Source organism: Mastigoproctus giganteus, chromosome 11, assembly GCF_048544385.1.
Source record: "Mastigoproctus giganteus isolate SK-2022 chromosome 11, ASM4854438v1, whole genome shotgun sequence".
NCBI classification, from domain to species: Eukaryota; Metazoa; Arthropoda; class Arachnida; order Uropygi; family Thelyphonidae; genus Mastigoproctus; species Mastigoproctus giganteus.
Genome location: NC_143585.1, coordinates 13,397,802 through 13,418,781, shown reverse-complemented (window position 1 = coordinate 13,418,781; position 20,980 = coordinate 13,397,802). Strand labels below are relative to the sequence as shown.

The 20,980-nt window shown below is 37.9% G+C and overlaps 1 protein-coding gene across 1 annotated transcript in view; it reads right to left on the bottom strand.

Moving 5' to 3' along the window:
* Window positions 1–20,675, bottom strand: part of Ak2 (Adenylate kinase 2) — a 93,265-nt gene extending 72,590 nt beyond the window's left edge. Inside the window, exons 1-2 of the mRNA XM_090385422.1 lie at window positions 20,584–20,675; window positions 20,329–20,531 (exon numbers count right to left, since the gene is read on the bottom strand). Coding sequence (XP_090241548.1) covers window positions 20,329–20,442 — 114 coding nt within the window. The 5' untranslated portion in view covers window positions 20,443–20,531; window positions 20,584–20,675. The remainder of the gene's footprint in view (window positions 1–20,328; window positions 20,532–20,583) is intronic.
* Window positions 20,676–20,980: the final 305 nt, after the last annotated feature.

Genomic DNA, 20,980 nt, shown 5'->3' with positions numbered 1-20,980 from the left:
AGCAGGTCAGCTTTATCTTTGGCTGAAGTGGCAATATAACCATCTGGTTTTGACAGAGGTGGGAAGAGAGATGGGCAAACGTTGCGGTCAATAGCTCTGGCAAGAGACCAGAATGCTTAGCTATCATTTGGACAAGAAGCAAGTTTTTTACTCTAGTCTGTTCGAAATCTAGTTTGGACTGATTAATAAACTGCTTTACAATTGTTGTGAGATTTGGTGTAGACAGAAAATGAACCTGGAGATTTAGAAACATGCCAATTATGATACATAACATTCTAATCTTGAACAGCCTTAGCACATTTATTGAGAAACCAAGGTTTAGATAAAAGGACGAGATTTTAAGGTGGGGTGTGGAATAAAGGATTCATCCCTACAAGAATAATTTCACTGACACGATCTGAACAAATGTTGACATGGGAAGATTTGAAACAATAATCCAACCAAGGAAAAGAAATCATGCAGATCATCCCATTTTTCATTCCTGTGATGCCAAACAACATGAGATTGAGAACAGACACGACAGAAAGGCTCCACTAGAGAAGAGATGATCACCAAGTTGTGATCTGAGGTGCCTAGAGGACCACTCATCTCGAACATATACTTAGAAGGGTTGTCTGTGAGAAAAAGATCAAGTGTGTTGGCTATGTGATTAGGATTGTCTGGTATTTTGGCAGGTAAATGAACAATCTGTGCAAGGTCATTAGTAATTGCAAAAGTTTCAGCATCTCAACCAGCTGGGTCCATTTCCTAGAAAACAGAAGCCAGCTGGAGTTGTGAACATTAAAATCACTAAGGAAAATTACCTCACTGCTAGGAAAGTTGGACTGGAGAAAGTCAGAGTTCCAAGCGATTAGTGGAGTTGGGAAAATGATAGAGGCAACAAATGAATTTGACAGAATGTGGTAGAGAGATTTTAAGCCAGAGGAGATTCCAAATAACTAAGTCTCTGACAGGGAATATCAGAACAGACATATACAAAAGTACCACCTTTGAAGAAAGGAATCATACAGCGAATAATTCAGACAATTGGAAAGTTTAACAATTTCTCCAACAGAAAGGCCTTTTTGAGATGTTGACACCATGACTAAACACTGTTTCTGGTAGACAGTGAACACTAAAAATGAAGAAGAAAAACTACAGCCGCCGACTGTAGTTTTTCATGTTCACATGAGAAGAGGCATTTGACTGCAAAGGGTTAAATAAAGGGGAAACAAGAAAACATGTTGCAACTGTAAATAGTGGTCCTCCAGGCACAACAACATAACAAAAAAAAAAAAAAAACCTGTGAAGCATGTTTTCTATTATCAAACATGCTTCACAGTTAATTCATAACAATGAAATAACCCTTCAATGGAAAAAGTCATACTCGAATCATTGTAATATTTGGTTTGACATCAAGAAAATCATAGCGCTAATCTTTATACTCTGTAGAGTACCCATTTGATATAAGACTTCTTCCAAGCACCTTGGCATGTTAGAATTTTGTTTTTTTAGCATAAGCAGAGCCAAATATGCCTCCACTCCTCCTATAGCCTACTTTTAGGTTCTTCCTTTGAGCTTATCTGATGATCAAGTTAGTTCCAAAAATTTTCTACCAGGTTCAAACCAGTGATCTGGATGGTGTTTCATTACTGTGGAACAATTAGAGAACAGCCATTTGCAAATAAGATAACCTTTATGCTCAGAATCAACATTTAGTAAAATTTAAGTCTCTATAATATTCCCACTTTTTCAGCACTTTTGCACAAGTCTTCTTGTAAAATGTTTATATACTGCATTTTGTTCATGTTTCCTTCAATACCAATTCTCCTACTCCAGCTGTTGATGTACAACACCAAACCATTACGATTTCCCCACCACGCTTTACTGTCAATTGCAAATTTTTAGGTTTTAGCTCTTCATTTGGCTTTTTTCACACATTCATTCTCCCAGCTGAACTAAAAACACATTATATTTACTTTCATCGGTGGAGATAACATCATCCCCCACCAGTTTTGTTCCTTCACAATGTTAGGTTTAGCAAACTGGAGCCTCTTTTTTTCTATTGACTTATTCATGTATGGTTTTTCCCTAGCTACTCTACCATTGTACCCTTGTTTTCTGATAACTCTACAAACTGTTTCAAGATGTACTTACTGCACTCTTGTAAAACCTCTGTTGCAAGTTTTGGTGCACTTAATCTTGAGTTCTTTTTTATTTTTCTATTATCAAACATTCTTCATATTCAGTTCTTTCCTAGGTTGTCCTTTTCTAAGAAATAAATCTAAGTTGTGACTTAGATTTATTTCTATCTTCATTCTTATACTTCCTTACAATGTCACTAACTGTATAATTACTCACTGCTAAATTTTCAGCAATTTCCAAATACATACATACCTTTTCATGAGGAAAAATAACAAGTTTACTTAGTAAGTAGAATTTTTTTCCCTGTGTAATCCATTTGATTAAGAATAAATGTTAGTTGATTAAGAATAAATTGATTAAGAATAAATAAAAGCAATTCAGTATGTTTCTGGTGATATTATTAAAGCATATTGCTCTACTGCAGTGTTTCTCAATCTTTTTACTCTCGTGGCACATTTTCCAAAGAAGAAAAATTTCGCGGCACACCTACGTAGTCATAGAAGAAGGAATTTCTAAATTTTGCGGCACACCCTTTGAGAAACACTGCTCTACTGGACGTTCTTACAAGGAAGGAAATCATAACAGACAAAAGACAGAGTACAAAACTGAATATTAAAGTGATATCACACTGATGCATCTTAAGATTAAAGATGTTTTGTTTCATATATATGCAGTTTTATTCAGTGACATTTTTTGTTTTCCCTTCCAATATTACAATTAGACATGAAAACTGGAAAACAATGCTGACTGAATAATAAGGTGATTGACTGTATGCATTATTTATTATATCATCATCATCATCAGCCATTTTCAATCCACTGCAGGATGAAGGCCTCTCCAGCAACTTTCCAGTTCCTTCTGTTTTGAGCACTGGCCATCCATTTACTACTGAAAAACTCATGAATTTCATCTATCCATCTCCGCCTTTGTCTTCCAGGTTTTCTTCTAGCTCCTCTTGGGTACCATTCTGTTATTTTCTTAGTCCATCTGTCATCATGTCTTCGAGCTATGTGTCCTGCCCAAGACCATTTTAGTTCTTTAGTTTTGATAAGAACGTCCTTTACTTGAGTTTGCTGCCTAATCCATGTGTTTCTCTTCTTATCTAACAGTCTGATTCCCAATATAATTCGTTCCATTCTTCGCTGTGTAGTTCTTAGCTTCTCTTCCATTCTTTTGGTGAGTGCCCAAGTTTCACTTCCATAAGTCATGGTGGGGAGTATACATTGATTCATTATTTTACGTTTCAGACAAACTGGGATATTGCTCTTCAGTATGTGACTATATTTCCTGAATGCTATCCATCCAAAATTTATTTATTCTTCTCTTGACTTCCAGCCATTTATCATTACTACAGCTAATAACTTGTCCCAGATAAGTATATGACTCCACCTTTTCAATTACTGCTCCTTCAATCATTATTTCCCTTTCCGTGGCATACTTGTTCATCATTACTTTTGTTTTAGCCATATTCATCTTTAGTCCAAAATCCTTACTAACTGTGCATAACTGATTAAGATTTTCCTCTAATTCTTTGGGATCGTGGCTTATGACCACAATGTCATCTGCAAATCGTAAATGGTTTAGGTACTCTCCGTTCACATTGACTCCTTTCTGCGACCAGTCTAATCTTCTGAAAGCTTCCTCAAGGGCAGCAGTAAACAGCTTCGGAGATATTGTGTCTCCTTGTCGAACTCCTTTCTCGATTTTAAATTTGCTACTGTCTTTGTCTAATAAAGGATGTAGCACTCTCATATATTTTCTTCAAAATCATAATACAGGCATACCTCGATTAACGAATAGGATGCGTTCCACGAAATTACTTCGTTAAGCGAAACTTCGTTTTCAGAGGTAAAAATACTATGGCCAGAATAGGGATACGTTCCTACTTAAAGAAAATGAAAAGCTTTTTTTCGAACAAAGAAAAGTTTTATTAAATAAACAGTCAACTTACATACAAAGTGAAATCACATTTTAAAATATGAGGTTAAAGTTGATTGTTTATGCTTTTTTTCTCTTTCATTTAACAATTGCCTATACGGAGTTATTGCATTTAACACTGATCGCTTAACTATAACACTTCTTCCTAAATCGGGATCATTTTCACTAAAAAAATTTAAAACGTTTTCAATGTCATTTAAGCACCTTTTTAAATCTTTGGTTGTTAACACTTTTTCGGCAGGAACTTCTTTAACTTCGCCTTCATTATCTTTGTCTTCGTTGCTAACAAGGTTTTCTAAATCTTCCACTGAAAAACCATCATCTTCTGCATTCAATAAATTTCTAACATCCTCTTCATCGACATTTTCGAAACCTATTGATTGAGCCATCTGGATAACTTCATTTCTAATTTCTTGGATGTTATTTTCTTCTTCTAGTACAACTTCTGGCCATATTTTGCGCCAAACTCCATTTAAACATTTCTTAGTGACTTCTTTCCAAGAACTATCAATGTTTTCAATTGCGTTTTTAATGGTGTAGTTTTTCCAAAAAGTTTTAACTGTCATTTCCTCTTTATCCTCTTACGATATTTAGTTTAGTTTCCAAAGAAATTGCTTTTCTTTTCTTTGATTCTGACATTTTAATTAACTAAAACAAAAATATTTCTATTAAAATTTACAAAATCTACGTTATGTAATGCTACAAAGAACCTACGTCGATTATTGCAATGCGCCACACTGAAACAACGTCAAATCATGTAAACAACAACTAAATTATGCGATTGACGCGCAAAACTGTTATAATGGACACGCCCGCAGCTCGGGAATACGTAACGAGTCGCCATCAGTCACCAATCGAATGATTGTCGGGCGTTGGTCTTAAATTGGAATATTTTTTTATGTTAAATGGGGCTTGAAATTGCCGACTTCGTTATATCGAGGCTTCGTTATCAGAGGTAACATTAACCGGGGTATGCCTGTATAGGGAGTATCTATGCCTTGTCTTTCCAGTGCCCGAAACATTGCCTTATGCTGTATGGAGTCAAATGCCTTTTCATAATCCACAAATGCCAGGCATAATGGTGTTTTATATTCATTTGCTTTCTCCATTAGCTGTGATATTACGTGAAGGTGATCCATAGTTGAGAATCCTATCCTAAAGCCAGCTTGCTCTTTCGGTTGATTCTCATCAAGTATTCTTTCTAATCTGTTAGTAATGACCCTTGTGAACAACTTGTAGATGTGGGATAACAAGCTAATTGGTCTATAATTTCCAATTTCTGATTTATCTCCTTTCTTATGCAGCAAAACTATGATTGCATTATTCCACTGCTTGGGCATCGCACCTTTTCTAATGCACTTTGTGAAGAGCCTTGCCAGTTTTTGCGTTATGTCTCTTCCTCCCAATTTTAACAATTCTACAGTAACTTCATCTTCCCCCGGGGCTTTCCGATTCTTCATTTTCTTCAATGCATGTTCTACCTCATCAGGAAGAATATCGGGTATGTCATATGTGTTACTACTTTGCAATCCATCTTTCCCACTGCTGGTATCATTCCCTCGCTCCTTGTATAATTCTCTATAGTAGTCTTCTGCTATTTGAATTATGCCTTCTCTGCTGTTTATAAGTACACCATCGCTATTCTTCAGTTTCAGTATCATTTGTCTTTCTGTATTACTGCTCATGGCTGCTGATTTAAATCCTTTGTTTTCCCTTAATGCTTGTTCTACTTTTCTTGTGTTAAATCTTCTTATGTCCTCTCTGAGTCACTTTCTAATGGCTTTGCATAACTCAGTATACTCAATTTTCTCCCTGTCAGTGTTTTTCTTGCTCTTCATTTGTCGTCTTTGGTTCATCATGACAAGTGTTTCTTGACTAATTTTTTCTTCTTTGGATTTCTGTTTCCCTATAGGTTTCTTGGGCTTTATCACTTTCAAAAAGTTGTAATATTCCTCGTCGATATCTTGGTCCTCAGCAGTCTGCAGAAGCTCATACTTGTTCTTAAGTTCCAGTACATACTGCTTTTTCTCCTCTTCTGTTATCTCAAAGACCTTTGTATTATTTACTCGAGTCAGTTTTTTCCTTTCCTTTCCTACATCTATATCAAGTGTACATCTTACCATTCTGTGATCACTTCCAACATTTACCTTATTCAGGACGGTAACATCAGTCACAATATATCTTCTGTTAGTGAGGATGAAGTCTATTTCATTAGTTGTTAATCCATTTGGACTCTTCCATGTCCACTTTCTGTTCACCCTTTTCTTGAAAAACTTGTTCATTACTGACATTCCTTGAGATTCTGCAAATTCCACAAGTCTTTCACCTCTTTTATTTCTTTCACCAATTCCAAAATTTCCTATAGTTCCTCTTTCTGCACTGTTTTGCCTTTTTCCAACCTTAGCATTGAAGTCCCCCATAATAATAGTGTAGTGGGTTTTCTGCTCATCTAGAAGACTCAATTTCCGTGTACATTTCTTCAACCTCTTCATCATCATGGCTCGATGTTGGTGCATAAATCATTATAATCTTTAGCTTGTACCTCTTAGAAATCTTGAGTATTAGTCTTGACACCCTTGGTGATGTACTTTTGAATTCCAAAATGTTGTTTTTAAAATCTTTATGGACCAGAAACCCAACTCCACCTTCACTCCTTTCACTGTTTCCATTGGTGTACAGCAGATTTCCACTTGATAAACTTATAAGTGATTCATTTCTTCTTCTTGTTTCAGCCAAACCAATGATATTCCAATTCACATTTTCTAATTCCTTTTCCAGCTCTAATGTCCTGTCTTAACCGATGAGTGATCGTACGTTATAACAGGCCAAGTTCAATTTCCGTGCATGGCAGCCTGGTTGTACCCAGAGATTCTTAGCACCCTCTGCTTCCACTCTGATCCTCTCGCTGCCGTAAGAGGGAGAGTGAAAGCTGCTGGGGACTGAGGGCCATTTGTATTGTTGTGCTCTCATTGCTGGAGGGTTTGGTCTTTTCCTCTTCATGCTGACCAGGCGTCTTGAAGAGAACCACTCTACACGTTCGTTGCCACCTAAGTGACGTAACAGGGCTTACCATCGAGAAGGTGTGCATGAGTGGATTTTAGGGAGGCAGGCCAACCGGACTTCTCCTAAATCTTCTGTAATAGAGAGATATTGGATTCATCAGTGTTTTAGGCTGAGTGTCTGATAACACACAGGATACCTGTTCCCCTCTAAGCCCCTTATTATATATCACAATGTAACCACTAAGAAATTCTAAATTATTTTTTTAAATTCAAAATGAAAATGGGAATAAAAACAAATTGCAGTAGTTTCATATTTTTATTTTAACATGTATATTAAAATAAAAAGTTCAGCAGTGGAGGACCACCTACTGTGTGGGCTGCCTGCGCCCAGCACAGTGCCTGAGAGATATGCCACCTTATAAATTTGTCTTTTTTAAATTGTACAAGTACAATACTCTCACATACCATTCCTCAGCAATATTCTATAAATGATGCAGTATTTTCTCCTGTAATTTTTTTGATTTACTTGAGTTACAAGAAGTTAACCATTTGGCATCTGCCTGCCAGCCAGCCATGTGGCGGAATATGAAAAAAAATTTTTGAAATAGCAGGAGTATCCACACACACTACTCACCCAGTAGCTGCAATTCACCCCACCCCATCCAAGAGTATCAAGAGAGAGAGAGAGAGGAGAAAGAAGGGGCAGGTCAGTTGCTCCAAGCCAACATGGTGTGGGAGGTGGGGAGGGGTGGATTTAATGGAGAAAAATGGAAAGCAGGCTGGTTGAGGCTGCGTTGATGTTCAATGCACCTGATAAGTCTAGATAATTTAAAACACTGTTAATTAATGATGTTATTCATTAATTCTCATTTTAACCATTGCAGAATGGTTAAAATGAGAATCTTTAACCATATGGCTTCAACAGGAAATTTGTTCCCACTAACAGACTGTACCTTTTGCTATCAGTTCACTGAATCACCGTAGCAGTTGAGCCCAATAATGAATTCAGGTGGCTCAGTGATTTTCCTTTGCGTTGCCACTGACCATATAAAATTAATAAGTTATTGCTTTGAAACTTAAAGAAGTTCATCAGTTTTCTTTTTTAATGGCACATTTAAAGCTTAGGCCATAATGCATCAAGTCAAACTGTCAGAAGGTGGCATTTATATTTGCAATTGTACTGAATACTCCTTTAAACCTATTTTCCATATGATTTCAGGGATAACATACACTCAATGCATTCAAAAAAGTTTGCTAGAAATAAATTTTCAAACATTTAAAATAAAAATTAAATACTCTATTTAGTTTCAATGCACTGCTTTTCATTTATGCATATTAACTGTATGCCATTAATTTCACTTATGGGCAACAAATCAGCAACAAATCTGTTAGTACACGTGGTGGCAAATAAAGTAAGAAAGTAAGTTTATAAAGCATTAACAACAACAAAAAACAAAAACTTTCCACGGCCCCTAACAGTTTGTCTAGTTTTCCTTAAATTTAGGCAAACTACTCACTTAGTATTAGTATCGGCCACATGGTGCAAGAAAGCCTATGGCTTATGCTGCACCAGCCAAAAAAAAAATCTGAACAAAACAATGATAAAAACAAAAAAATAAATAAATAAATAAAATAAATAACTAAATAATAATAATTAATAAATAATAAAAAATAAATAAAAAGGAAATTAAACCTATCATCCTATGCACTTCCCTTACCCGAAAGTACTATCCAGATGACCTTTGAATTTCCCCAAACTGTCGGCCTCTACCACCCATGAAGGCAACTTATTCCAGTAATTTATAACTCGCTGGATAAAATAAAACTTCCAGCAGTCCAATCTAAACATTTCCCTCCCGTAACTTGAATTTATGTCCCCTAGTTCTAGCATCATTTATAATCTTGAAAATTTTGCCCTCATTCATTTTACTGATGCCTCTCAGAGCCTTAAACACCTCAATCAAATCTCCTCTAAGGTGTCTAGTTTCCAAACTCTGCAACCCACATATTCGAAGTCTTTCTTCATAAGGATGCCCTTTTGCCGATCTCACATGGCGAGTTACCCTTCTTTGCACCCTTTCAAGAAGCTCGATGTCTTTCTTTAGGTGCGGTCTCCATACTTGAACACAGTATTCCAAGTGTGGTCTAACATAAGCCTTATATAATGGGATTATCACGTCCCTACCTCTACTTGCAAAAGTTCGATAGATCATCGATAGGACACCATGGAAGGATCAGAGATCACTTTGGAGAGATCAGATTGAAATTTGTTCCAATAATCAACTACCAACTGGCTAAAGAGAAATTTCCATGCAACTAATTCTGCAACCTTCCTTCATGAATTTGAATTTATGCAGCTCATTTGCATAGTCTAACCAAGAAGTATTCCATTGCTACTGAGCTTACTTAATCCATTCACAGCCTTAAACAAAATCAGATCATCTCCAAGATGCTGCAATCTGCAGAACTGAAGCCTTTCTTGGTAACAACACCCTTTTATTCTCCAAATCTCATTGTCCTTCTCTGCAGCCATATCAGCAGATCCACATTCTTCCTAAAATGCATACTCAGATGGAGCCTATCCACTGTTTTATACAATGGGATAATCACCTTAATCCTGATAATAAAATCCTACATCATTGAAAAAAACCAAAGATTTAGGCAGCTTGTCTGCACTATTCAGAGAACTTCATATCTGCCTGTACAATTACTCCAGATCATTTTCATTTTCCACTACCCTGAGTGTAGTACCACACAGCTGGTACATTTCTCTTGCGTTACTGTTACCCATATGCAGTACTTTGCACTTGTCAATGTTAAACTTCAGTTGCCACTTCCCATCTGCCTAACTTTTCTAGATCCTGTGGCAGTAGCATACTGTCTTTACTGTCATTAACAACCCTGCCAACCTTTGTATCATCTGCAAACTTGACATTAAGCCTGATATACCTTCATCGATATCATTGATAAATACACAAAACAACAATGAGCACAGCACCAAACCCAGGACTCCACTAATAACAATCGACCATGTAGACCAGTGCTTCTCAAACTTTTTTGGATCACCGCCCCCCTAAAAAAAAGCCCTCGCCAGGGCTTTTTTTTTAGCCCACCAATATAAAGTGAAGCTAAATAACTGAAATGAATATTTGTCTGTTTGCCTCCAAAAATGTAAATGCAGCCCTGCACGTATGTGTGTGAATTATAAAGAAAACTATTTACTGCACTTTATTCCTTCTTCGTAAAAACTTACGACTACATAAAGTCAGTTATAGTCACTTAAATTAAGTCTTAAAAATTAAAGTTAATTACATAAGTCATGATATTAATGGAAATAGTTAATCATATTTAAATATTTAATGCGATGGATAAGCTTGGTGGAGATTTATTAGCTTATCAATATTAGGTTTAATATCTGTAAGTAGAAGTCGTAAATCGATTTCTTTGTTTTGTCAGCAATTGAGATACAGCACAAACTGGTTTCGACTAGATACGATGTTGAAAAAGAAATAAGTAATTTTTTTACAATTCCCCACAATGCAGGATAATGGTCAGGGATTTTCTTTTGTAACCAAAATTCCTGATAAGAATTTTGAAATTTTGGCTTCAGTTCAACTTCATTTTGTAACTCAATCAATTTTTCTTCTACAAAACGTTCACCATTGTCATTATTTAAAAAAGGATTTATAACCCAATCTGGAATTTTCAAATTTAGGAGGTCTTCAAACCTTTCCTGCATATCTCTGAGCAACATTTCTAGATGATTACAAAAAGTTAGTAGAGTTTAGCATTAGCATTAGTAGAGGCATTTGATGCAAGAAAGCAAGCTTATGCAGCATCAGCCAAAAAAAAAAAAAAAAAAAAACCCACTTCCACTTCACCCCTCTGTTCGTTCAAAATACCTGTCCAGCTGAGCCTTAAACTTATTTAGGCTATCAACCTCCACTACAAGGGATGGAAGTCTGTTCCACCAACCAACCACCCGCTGGCTAAAGGCAAATTTCTGCACGTGTATCCTACATCTGTCTTTCCTCAATTTGAATTTATGCCCTCTCAGGTGATTATTCTGAGCTAGAGGAAGAATCCCATCAGCATTGAGCATGCTCAAACCATTCAAGGCTTTATACACCTCTATCAGATCACCTCGCTGGTGCCTAGTCTCCAGACACTGTAATTTGCAAAACTTAAGCCTTTCTTCGTAAGAGCACCCCTTTGATCCATTCACTAATCTTGTTGCCCTTCTCTGTACTCGTTCCAGCAGCTCTACATCCTTCTTCAAATGAGGCCTCCAGACCTGTATACAGTACTCTAGGTGTGGCCTGACCATTGCCTTATACAAGGGAATAATCACCTCCTTATCCCTGCTGGAAAAATTCCTGTATATCATTGACAATACTCCATGAGCTACTCTTGCAGCCCGTCTGCACTGCTCAGAGAACTTCATATCTGCCTGCACAACCACCCCCAAGTCCCTTTCATTCTCTACCACTGTCAGTGTAGTACCACAGAGTTGATACATTGCTCTGGGGTTGCTGTTTCCCATGTGTAGTACTTTACATTTGTCAATGTTAAACTTCATTTGCCACCTCTCAGCCCATCTGCTCAACCTTTCCAGATCCTGTTGCAGCAGCATAGTGTCAGTAGTGTCCTTGACAACCCTGCCAACCTTTGTATCGTCTGCAAACTTGGACATTAAGCTTGATATACCATCATCAATATCATTTATAAATACAGAAAACAATAATGGACCCAACACTGAGCCCTGAGGGACTCCACTAATAACATTAGTCCACGATGAGCAGTGTCCATTGATTACCACTCTGTCTTCTCCCCCTCAACCACCCCTTTATCCATAGCAGCAATTTGCCTCCAATGTCACACTGCTCCAATTTGTGTAGCAGTCTTCCATGTGCAACAGTATCAAAAGCCTTTCTAAGATCCAAGTATATAATATCAAAGCTATTCCCTGCATCCAGTTCTTTTGTGACTGCATCATAGTATCCAATCAAATTGGTCAGGCAAGACTTCCCCTTAACAAAACCATGCTGTGTCCGAGCTATAATTGAAGTCTTGTCTAAATGATCCTGCATTTAGAAATTTGGAAATTTATACAATTTATACAATCCTGCATTTGGAAATTTATACAATTCACATCATCCTACGTTGTGCACAAAAAGCTTTAATTTTGAAATAAATGCTGAAATTTGAATTTTTGCCTTAATAAGAGTTACATCTTGTCCTTGTAAATGTAAGTTCATTGAGTTGAATCTGGTAAATAAATCTGCAAGATAAGCAATATCAGTTTTCATTTTCTTGAGGCCATTATTAAGGTCGTTGTTCCTATCTTCAAAAAACTGGACAACAGTATCAAAGAGTTCATAAAATCTGTTGAACCAGTTGCCTTTTAACAGCCACCGAACCTCAGAGTGAAGTAGCAATCATTCAAAATCTTCACTGTTTTGATCGCAAAGCTTTCGAAATAAACAATCATTCAAAGAATGTGCTTTAATTTTGTTTATAGCAGTAATAACAGTTTGTAGAGAATTGTGCAGTTGATCACCAAGTTTTTTTGCAACTAAATGCTGATGGTGAATAACACAATGAACAGTAATAATGTTTGGCACAGCATTTTTTTAAACAAGATATAAAACCCTTGTAACCGCCAATCATTGATGGTGCTCCATCCGCCCCCTGTTGCCTCCTTTCATGCCTAACGCCCCCATGGATAATTCAAACGCCTCCTGGGGGGCAATATCACCCACTCTGAGAAGCACTGATGTAGACCATGTGTACCTGTCATCCTTTTCTTTATAGAATTCCTCATGTGTGAATGTAGATGCAAAATACTCATTCAGTTTGTCAGCTATCTGAGTAGGATCATCAACAGTCGAACCATCACTATCAAGTGGACATATCTGATTCATCCCCTTCCTTTCACATAAAGTTTACATAAATAAAAAAGTCTGTTGTTTTTCTTTGCATCCTTTGCCAAGGATTTCTCGTGATCAGCCTTTGCTTTGTGATTTGATTACAGACTAGCTTATATCTGCCACAGGCTTCTGTGACACCTGATAATTTATATGCATCCCATGCATTTTTCTTCTCTGCCATGAGCCTCATTAGTTCATCTGACATCCATTTTAAGTATAAATCTTGAAAAGTATTTCTTAGTTGGTATGAAAAGCCTGGATTACAAGCTTCCAAGATTAATTGCTTGAAGGCTTTCCATTTAGAATTCACTGTTTTTAACATCATCATCAGTTGATCCCACTGTATAGAATTTAAAAACTTTCTGAGATCACTGTAGTCACTGGTTGGAATCACTGGGAAAATCCTTAGATGGATATCAGGATGGCTTCAGGGCAGGAGGCAGAGGGTTGTGATAAATGGCTATTCCTCAGATTGGGTTGAGGTAAGAAGTGGGGTTCCCCAAGGATCAGTATTAGGACCACTGTTGTTTTTAATTTTCATAAACGACATTGATGAAGGGATAGAGGGCGTGATGTCTAAATTTGCAGATGATGTTAAAATTGGAAGAGTAGTTAATGATCACTGTCAAGCTGAGCTTCTTCAGAGAGACCTAGATAGACTTCAGGAATGGTCAGAAAAATGGCAGCTGTGCTTTAATCCAACAAAGTGTAAGGTATTACACCTGGGAAACAGTAATCCCAAAAAAACTTATTCACTTGGTGGAGTTCAACTAAACCCAGTACTGGAGGAAAGGGATTTGGGTGTTACGATACGGTCAGACATGAAATTCTCTGAGCATTGTAAACAGGTTGCAAGGAAGGCCCATGGTGTCCTATCGATGATCTATCGAACTTTTGCAAGTAGAGATAGGGACGTGATAATCCCATTATATAAGGCTTATGTTAGACCACACTTGGAATACTGTGTTCAAGTATGGAGACCGCACCTGAAGAAAGACATCGAGCTTCTTGAAAGGGTGCAAAGAAGGGTAACTCGCCTGGTGAGATCGGCAAAAGGGTGTCCTTATGAAGAAAGACTTCGAATATGTGGGTTGCAGAGTTTGGAAACTAGACACCTTAGAGGAGATTTGATTGAGGTGTTTAAGGCTCTGAGAGGCATCAGTAAAATGAATGAGGACGAAATTTTCAAGATTATAAATGATGCTAGAACTAGGGGACATAAATTCAAGTTACGGGGGGAAATGTTTAGATTGGACTGCAGGAAGTTCTATTTTAGCCAGCGAGTTATAAATTACTGGAATAAGTTGCCTTCATGGGTGGTAGAGGCCGACAGTTTGGGGAAATTCAAAGGTCATCTGGATAGTACTTTCGGGTAAGGGAAGCGCATAGGATGATAGGTTTAATTTCCTTTTTATTTATTTTTTATTTTATTATTATTTTTTTTATTTATTAATTATTATTATTTAGTTATTTATTTATTTATTTATTTTTTTTTTTTTTTGTTTTTATCATTGTTTTGTTCGGATTTTTTTTTTTTTTTTTTTTTGGCTGGTGCAGCATAAGCCATAGGCTTTCTTGCACCATGCGGCCGTTACTAATGCTAATACTAATAGTCACCTTTACAAAAGCAAAAACCCTTCCCTTTACATCTTTACATTACACATGATAGTTATATCTTTAAATCCCACATCAGTACACTGTGATCACTGTCATCTAGTGGTTCCTTTATCTGCAAATTCTTAATTCATGAATAATCATTGATGATAATCTGATCAAGAGTATTACTCCCTCAGGTAGCCCCTCGAACATGTTGCCGAAGAAAACAATTCTCCAATAAATCCACAAAGGTTTTACTGGCGTGCAAGTGACCAATCCATAAGTTCCAGTCAATATCTGGAAAATTAAAATCCCACATTACAAGACATTATGACTTACTGGCCCATTCTATTTCTCTACAGAACTGTTCATTGTACTCAGAGTCATTAGCAATATAACACACTCCTAATCCCATTTCCCCTTTCCCAGTGTTTACGTCACACCAAACTAACTCAACATTGCACTGTCCTCTCATGCCAAATGGATGCACTTCCTTAGATTTTAAATGTTTCTTAACTAACACCAAGAAACATTTAAAACAAAAAGTAGACTTTTTTTTTCCAGCCTGGTCTGTACTTGTTAACAGGAGAGACTGCTTCTACAGGGATGGGATACACTTAAATAAAAAGGGGGCAATAATATTTGTTGATGCTATCGAGGCAGTGTTAGGTTGGTCAGCAAACTACTAGCTTGGGGGGGGATACAAGGACTAATAGATCAACGGTAGCCACTGGCACAGTTGAAAGTGATTCTTGCACTGCTTCTATTGGAATGATCAGTAGTCTGGAAAACAAGATGCAGGGTATTTCAGAGACTGCTCGGAGTCATTGCGGTAGAAGTAAACACATGGGTTGTGTTAGGGTAGCTAAGAATAGGAAAAGGTGCATGTATATTTTTATGTACACCAATGCTAGGAGTTTTGCAAATAAATTTGATGAATTTGAGGTATTGCTCAAAACATCAAAGGCAGATATTGTTGGGATATCAGAGATGTGGTATCACACAGATATAAGGAATGCAGAACTGGAATTTAGGGAGTATAATGTGTACAGGAAGGATAGACAGGATAGGAAGGGAGGAGGGGTTATGCTGTTGGTTAAAAAACAAAATCCAAGGAAGTGAAGCCAGTCGACATCACTAGACAGTGCAGTGTCGAGTCAGTTTGGTGTGACATAAGCATGGGAGATCAAAATTGACAGTAGGAGAGTGTTATAGGCCTAATGACTCTGATGAGAATAATAAGAAACTGTACAGGGAAATAGAGTGGGCCAGTAAATCAGAGAGTCTTATAATGGGGGATTTTAATTTCCCAGATATTGACTGGAATTTATGGTTTGGTCACTCACACACTACCAAGGCTTTTATGGATTTATTGGATGATTATTTTCTACACAGCATGTTCGGGAGGCAACTAGAGGGAGTAATCCTCTTGATCTGATTATCAGTAGTGATTCTTCATGCATTAAGAATCTGCAGATAAAGGAACCACTAGGTGGAAATGATCACGGTGTGCTGAAGTGGGTTTTACTCAAAGAGGTAACTACTATCAGGGGTTAAGGGAAGGGTTTTTGCTTTCGTAAAGGCAACTACGATGGTCTGAGACAGTATTTAAATTCTATACAGTGGGGCCAACTGATGATGTTACCAACAGCAAATTCAAAATGGGAAGCAGTCAAAGAACTTATCCTGGAAGCTACTAGGCTTTACATACCAATTAAGAAATATTGTTCAAGGTTTAGGCCTAAATGGATGTCATATTCCATTTCTTCCCTCCATTCGTTCGAAATACCTATCCAGATGAGCCCTAAATTTATTTAGGCTATCAACTTCCACAACAAGGGATGGAAGTCTGTTCCACCAATCAACTACCTGCTGGCTAAAGGCAAATTTCTGCACATCTATCATACATCTGTCTTTCGTCAATCTGAATTTATGCCCTCTCAGGTCATTATTCTCAGCAAGAGGTAGAATCCCATCGTCATTGAGCATGCTCAAACCATTCATGACTTTAAACACCTCTATCAGATCACCTCGCCGGTCCCTAGTCTCCAGACACTGTAATTTGCAAAACGTAAGCCTTTCTTCGTAAGAGCATCCCTTTGTTCCATTCACTAATCTTGCTGCCCTTCTCTGTACTCGTTCCAACAGCTCCACATCCTTCTTGAAAGGAGGCCTCCAGACCTGTATACAGTACCCAATTTGTGGCCTGACCATTGCCTTATACAAGGGAACAATCACCTCCTTATCCCTGCCAGAAAAATTCCTGTATATCATTGACAAGACACAATGAGGTACTCTTGCAGCCCATCTGCACTGTTCAGAGAACTTCATATCTGCCTGCACAATTACCCCCAGGTCCCTTTCATTCTCTACCACTGTCAGTGTAGTACCACAGAGTTGATACGTTGCTCTGGGGTTGCCGATTCCCATATGTAGTGCTTTACATTTGTCAATGTTAAATTTCATTTGCCAGCTCTCAGCCCATCTGCTCAACCTTTCCAGATCCTGTTGCAGTAGCATAGTGTCAACAGTGTCCGTGACAACCCGGCCCACCTTCGTATCGTCTGCAAACTTGGACATTAAGCTTGATATACCATCATCAATATCATTTATAAATACAGAAAACAATAATGGACCCAACACTGAGCCCTGAGGGACTCCACTAATAACATCAGTCCATGATGAGCAGTGTCCATTGATTACCACTCTCTGTCTTCTCCCCCTCAACCACCCCTTTATCCATAGCAGCAATTTGCCTCCAATGCCACACTACTCCAATTTGTGCAGCAGTCTTCCATGTGCAACAGTATCAAAACCCTTTCTAAGATCCAAGTATATAATATCAAAGTTATTCCCTGCATCCAGTTCTTTTGTGACTGCATCATAGTATCCAATCAAATTGGTCAGGCAAGACTTCCCCTTAACAAAATCATGCTGTGTCTGAGCTATAACTGAAGTCTTGTCTAAATGATCCTGCAGTGCTTCTTTAACCAGTGCCTCCATTAATTTTCCAGGAACAGAAGTTAAACTAACAGGTCTATAATTACTTGTGTCGCCCTTTGATCCTCCTTTGTGAATTGGGGTCACATTTTCACATCTCCAGTCCAAAGGTACGTCCCCTGAGTCCAAGGAAGCTCTCATAATTATGGCTAAGGGTTTGCTTACTTCCTTTGCTGCTTCCTTTAATATAACTGGATGGATCCCATCCACCCCAGGTGCCTTTCTTGTATTTGTCTTCAACAATTTCTCCTCCACTTTACTCTCAGTTATTACAAGATTCTCTAGCATACTGCCAGAGTTGAATATACCTCTGGCATCCCCCTCGCTGAATAACTCCTCATGTGTGAATGTCGATGCAAAATATTCATTCAGTTTGTTAGCTACCTGAGCAGGATCATCAACAGTTGACCCATCGATATCAAGTGGACCAATCTGATTCATCCCCTTCCTTCTAGAGTTTACATAAGTAAAGAACTCTTTGCTGTTTTTCTTTGCATCCCTTGCCAAAGATTTCTTGTAGTCTGCCTTCGCCTGCCTAACCTCCTTTGTAACTTGGTTACAGATCAACTTGTATCTATCATAGGCTTCTGTGTCACGTGTTAATTTGTATGTATCCCATGCATTTTTCTTCTCTGCCATATGTCTCATTAGTTCATCTGACATCCACCTAGGCCTAAACCTTAAACAATATTTCTTAGTTGGTATGTAAAGCCTAGTAGCTTCCAAGATACGTTCTTTGAATGCTTCCCATTTTGAATTTGCTGTTGGTAACATCATCAGTTGGTACCACTGTATAGAATTTAAATACTGTCTCAGTCCCTCGTAGTCGCCTTTACGAAAGCAATAACCCTTCCCTTTACGCCTAATGGTAGTTACCTCTTTGAGTAAATCCCACTTCAGCACACTGTGAGCACTGCCACCTAGTGGTTCATTTACCTGCAGATTCTTAATGCATGAAGAATCACTACTGATAATCAAATCTAGAGTATTACTCCCTCTAGTTGCCTCCTGAACATACTGATGTAGAAAACAATCATCCAATAAATCCACAAAAGCTTTGCTAGTGTGTCAGTGACCAGCCCCCAAATTCCAGTCAATATCTGGGAAATTAAAATCCCCCATTATAAGACTCTCTGATTTACTGGCCCACTCTATTTCCCCGTACAGTTTCTTATTATACTCATCAGAGTCATTAGGCCTACAGCACACTCCTACTCTTAATTTTGATCTCCCAATGCTTATGTCACACCAAACTGACTCGACACTGCACTGTCCAGCAATGTCGACTGGCTTCACTTTCTTGGATTTTATGTATTTCTTAACTAATAGCATAACCCCTCCTCCCTTCCTATCCTGTCTATCCTTTCTGTAGACATTGTACTCCCCAAATTCCAGTTCTGCATTCCTTATATCTGTGTTACACCACGTCTCTGAAATCCCCACAATATCTGCCTTTGATGTTTGAGCAATACCTCAAATTCATAAAATTTATTTACTAAACTCCTAGCATTGGTGTATACGCAAGTATACATGCACCTGTTCTTTTTCTTAGCTACCCTAACACAACCTATGTGTTTATTTGTACCCCAATGATTCCCAGCAGTCTCTGAAATATCCTGCATCTTATTTTCCAGGCTGCGGCTCATTCCAATAGAAGCAGTGCAAGAATCACTTTCACCTCTGCCAGTGCCTACTGTTAATCTATTAGTCCTTGTATCCCCCCAATCTAGCAGTTTTCCGACCCACCTAACACTGCCTCGATAGCATCAGCAAACATTCTTGCACCCTTTCTATTTAAGTGTATCCCATCCCTGAAGAAGCAGTCTCTCCTGTTAACAAGTACAGACCAGGCTGAAAAAAATTCTACGCCTTGAGCTTTGCACAATCCTTCAGGGCCGAATTGATCGCCAGGGCTCTCATCATATACTCCCTCCTATCGTGTCTCGGCAGAATTGCAGACTTTTCAAATTCAACTCTAATTCACGGCTTTTTTTCAACAGTGACCTGTACTTGTTAAGTAATTCCGCCGGATTGTTAGTTAGTTATTTGGTTTTCAGGAGCATTAGCAACTAAGGCCATATTGCTCCGGGATATGCGGTGGTCATTCCCTGACCTTTCTGCATCCTCCGTATTTGGTGGTAATGGGCTCAAACCCCGGTCTAATCAAGAAGCGTGTGCTACGCACTACTGCTCCTTCCCACATGGCTACGGAGGTGCCCTGATGGGATCCTTCCACTTGTTCAGATTACGAACATAAGGGGGCATATATTCAAATTAAGAAAAGACAGATGTAGAATAGATGTGCGGAAATTTGCCTTTGGCCAGCATGTTGTTAATTGCTGGAACAAACTTCCATCTGTCGTTGTGGAAGTTGATAGGTTAAATAAATTTAAGAAGGAACTGGACAAGCATTTGGAGGGAATGTTGTGATTTTTTTTTTTGCTGATGCTGCATGCCACTACTACTACTACTAGTATGCAAAAAAAATTTCTGTGAAAGAGAGAGAGAGGAGTAGAAGGAAATCACCAAGGAGAAGAATGATGATATCCAGATCAAAAACCTGGGTGAGCCAAGCCCATACGCCTCTTCAAACTTAAGAGATTAAGCCTGATACACCTTCATCAATATATGTTTTCATATTATAAACCAGCATTATACCCATATTTCAAATAAAAATTGCCAAAATTAAAAAAAAAGAAAAATTAAAAAGGAACAAAAGAAAAGAATAAAAGAAATACCTGTGTCCCCTTTCCAGCACCCGGTGGTCCTAAAAGAACGGCATTAATTCCGGTTTTGTGCTCCGGTTCATCGAAAGGTTCCACATGTGGCCTGGCAGCAGGAACAGGTGCCATTAAATAAAAAAAAAAAAATCAACTAAATCAAATCAAAATGATATCTGAACAGTGTGAAAAGTTTACGAAAAAAAACAAACATTCGAAAACTACTCCAGCCGCTATTAACGAAACCACTACTCCAGCCGCTATTAACGAAACCACTACTCCAGCCGCTATTTACGAAAACACACCCACATTACAACGTAAACATAAGTGAAAGTCACTACACGAAAGTGATAACGATAGCAAAGCTATAACACAATTTATTAATTGAATCTCCAGATAATAGTCCAAGAATTCCCTGCTTAACATTGTGCGTTTTAAATAATTAATTAAAATATGAAACAAATTTTCAAAAATTATGTTTCTTCTGTATTTATTATTATTATTATTATTATTATTATTGTTGTTGTTGTTGTTGTTGTTGTTGTTGCCCTTATATTATTTCTCCTGATTGGGGGATTGCACTCCATGACGGGTATTGCTACCAAGTACACAAGGTGGTTGTAATGTATGGTGTTACTGTCGGTCGAGGAAATTTCTGACTATCCTACAG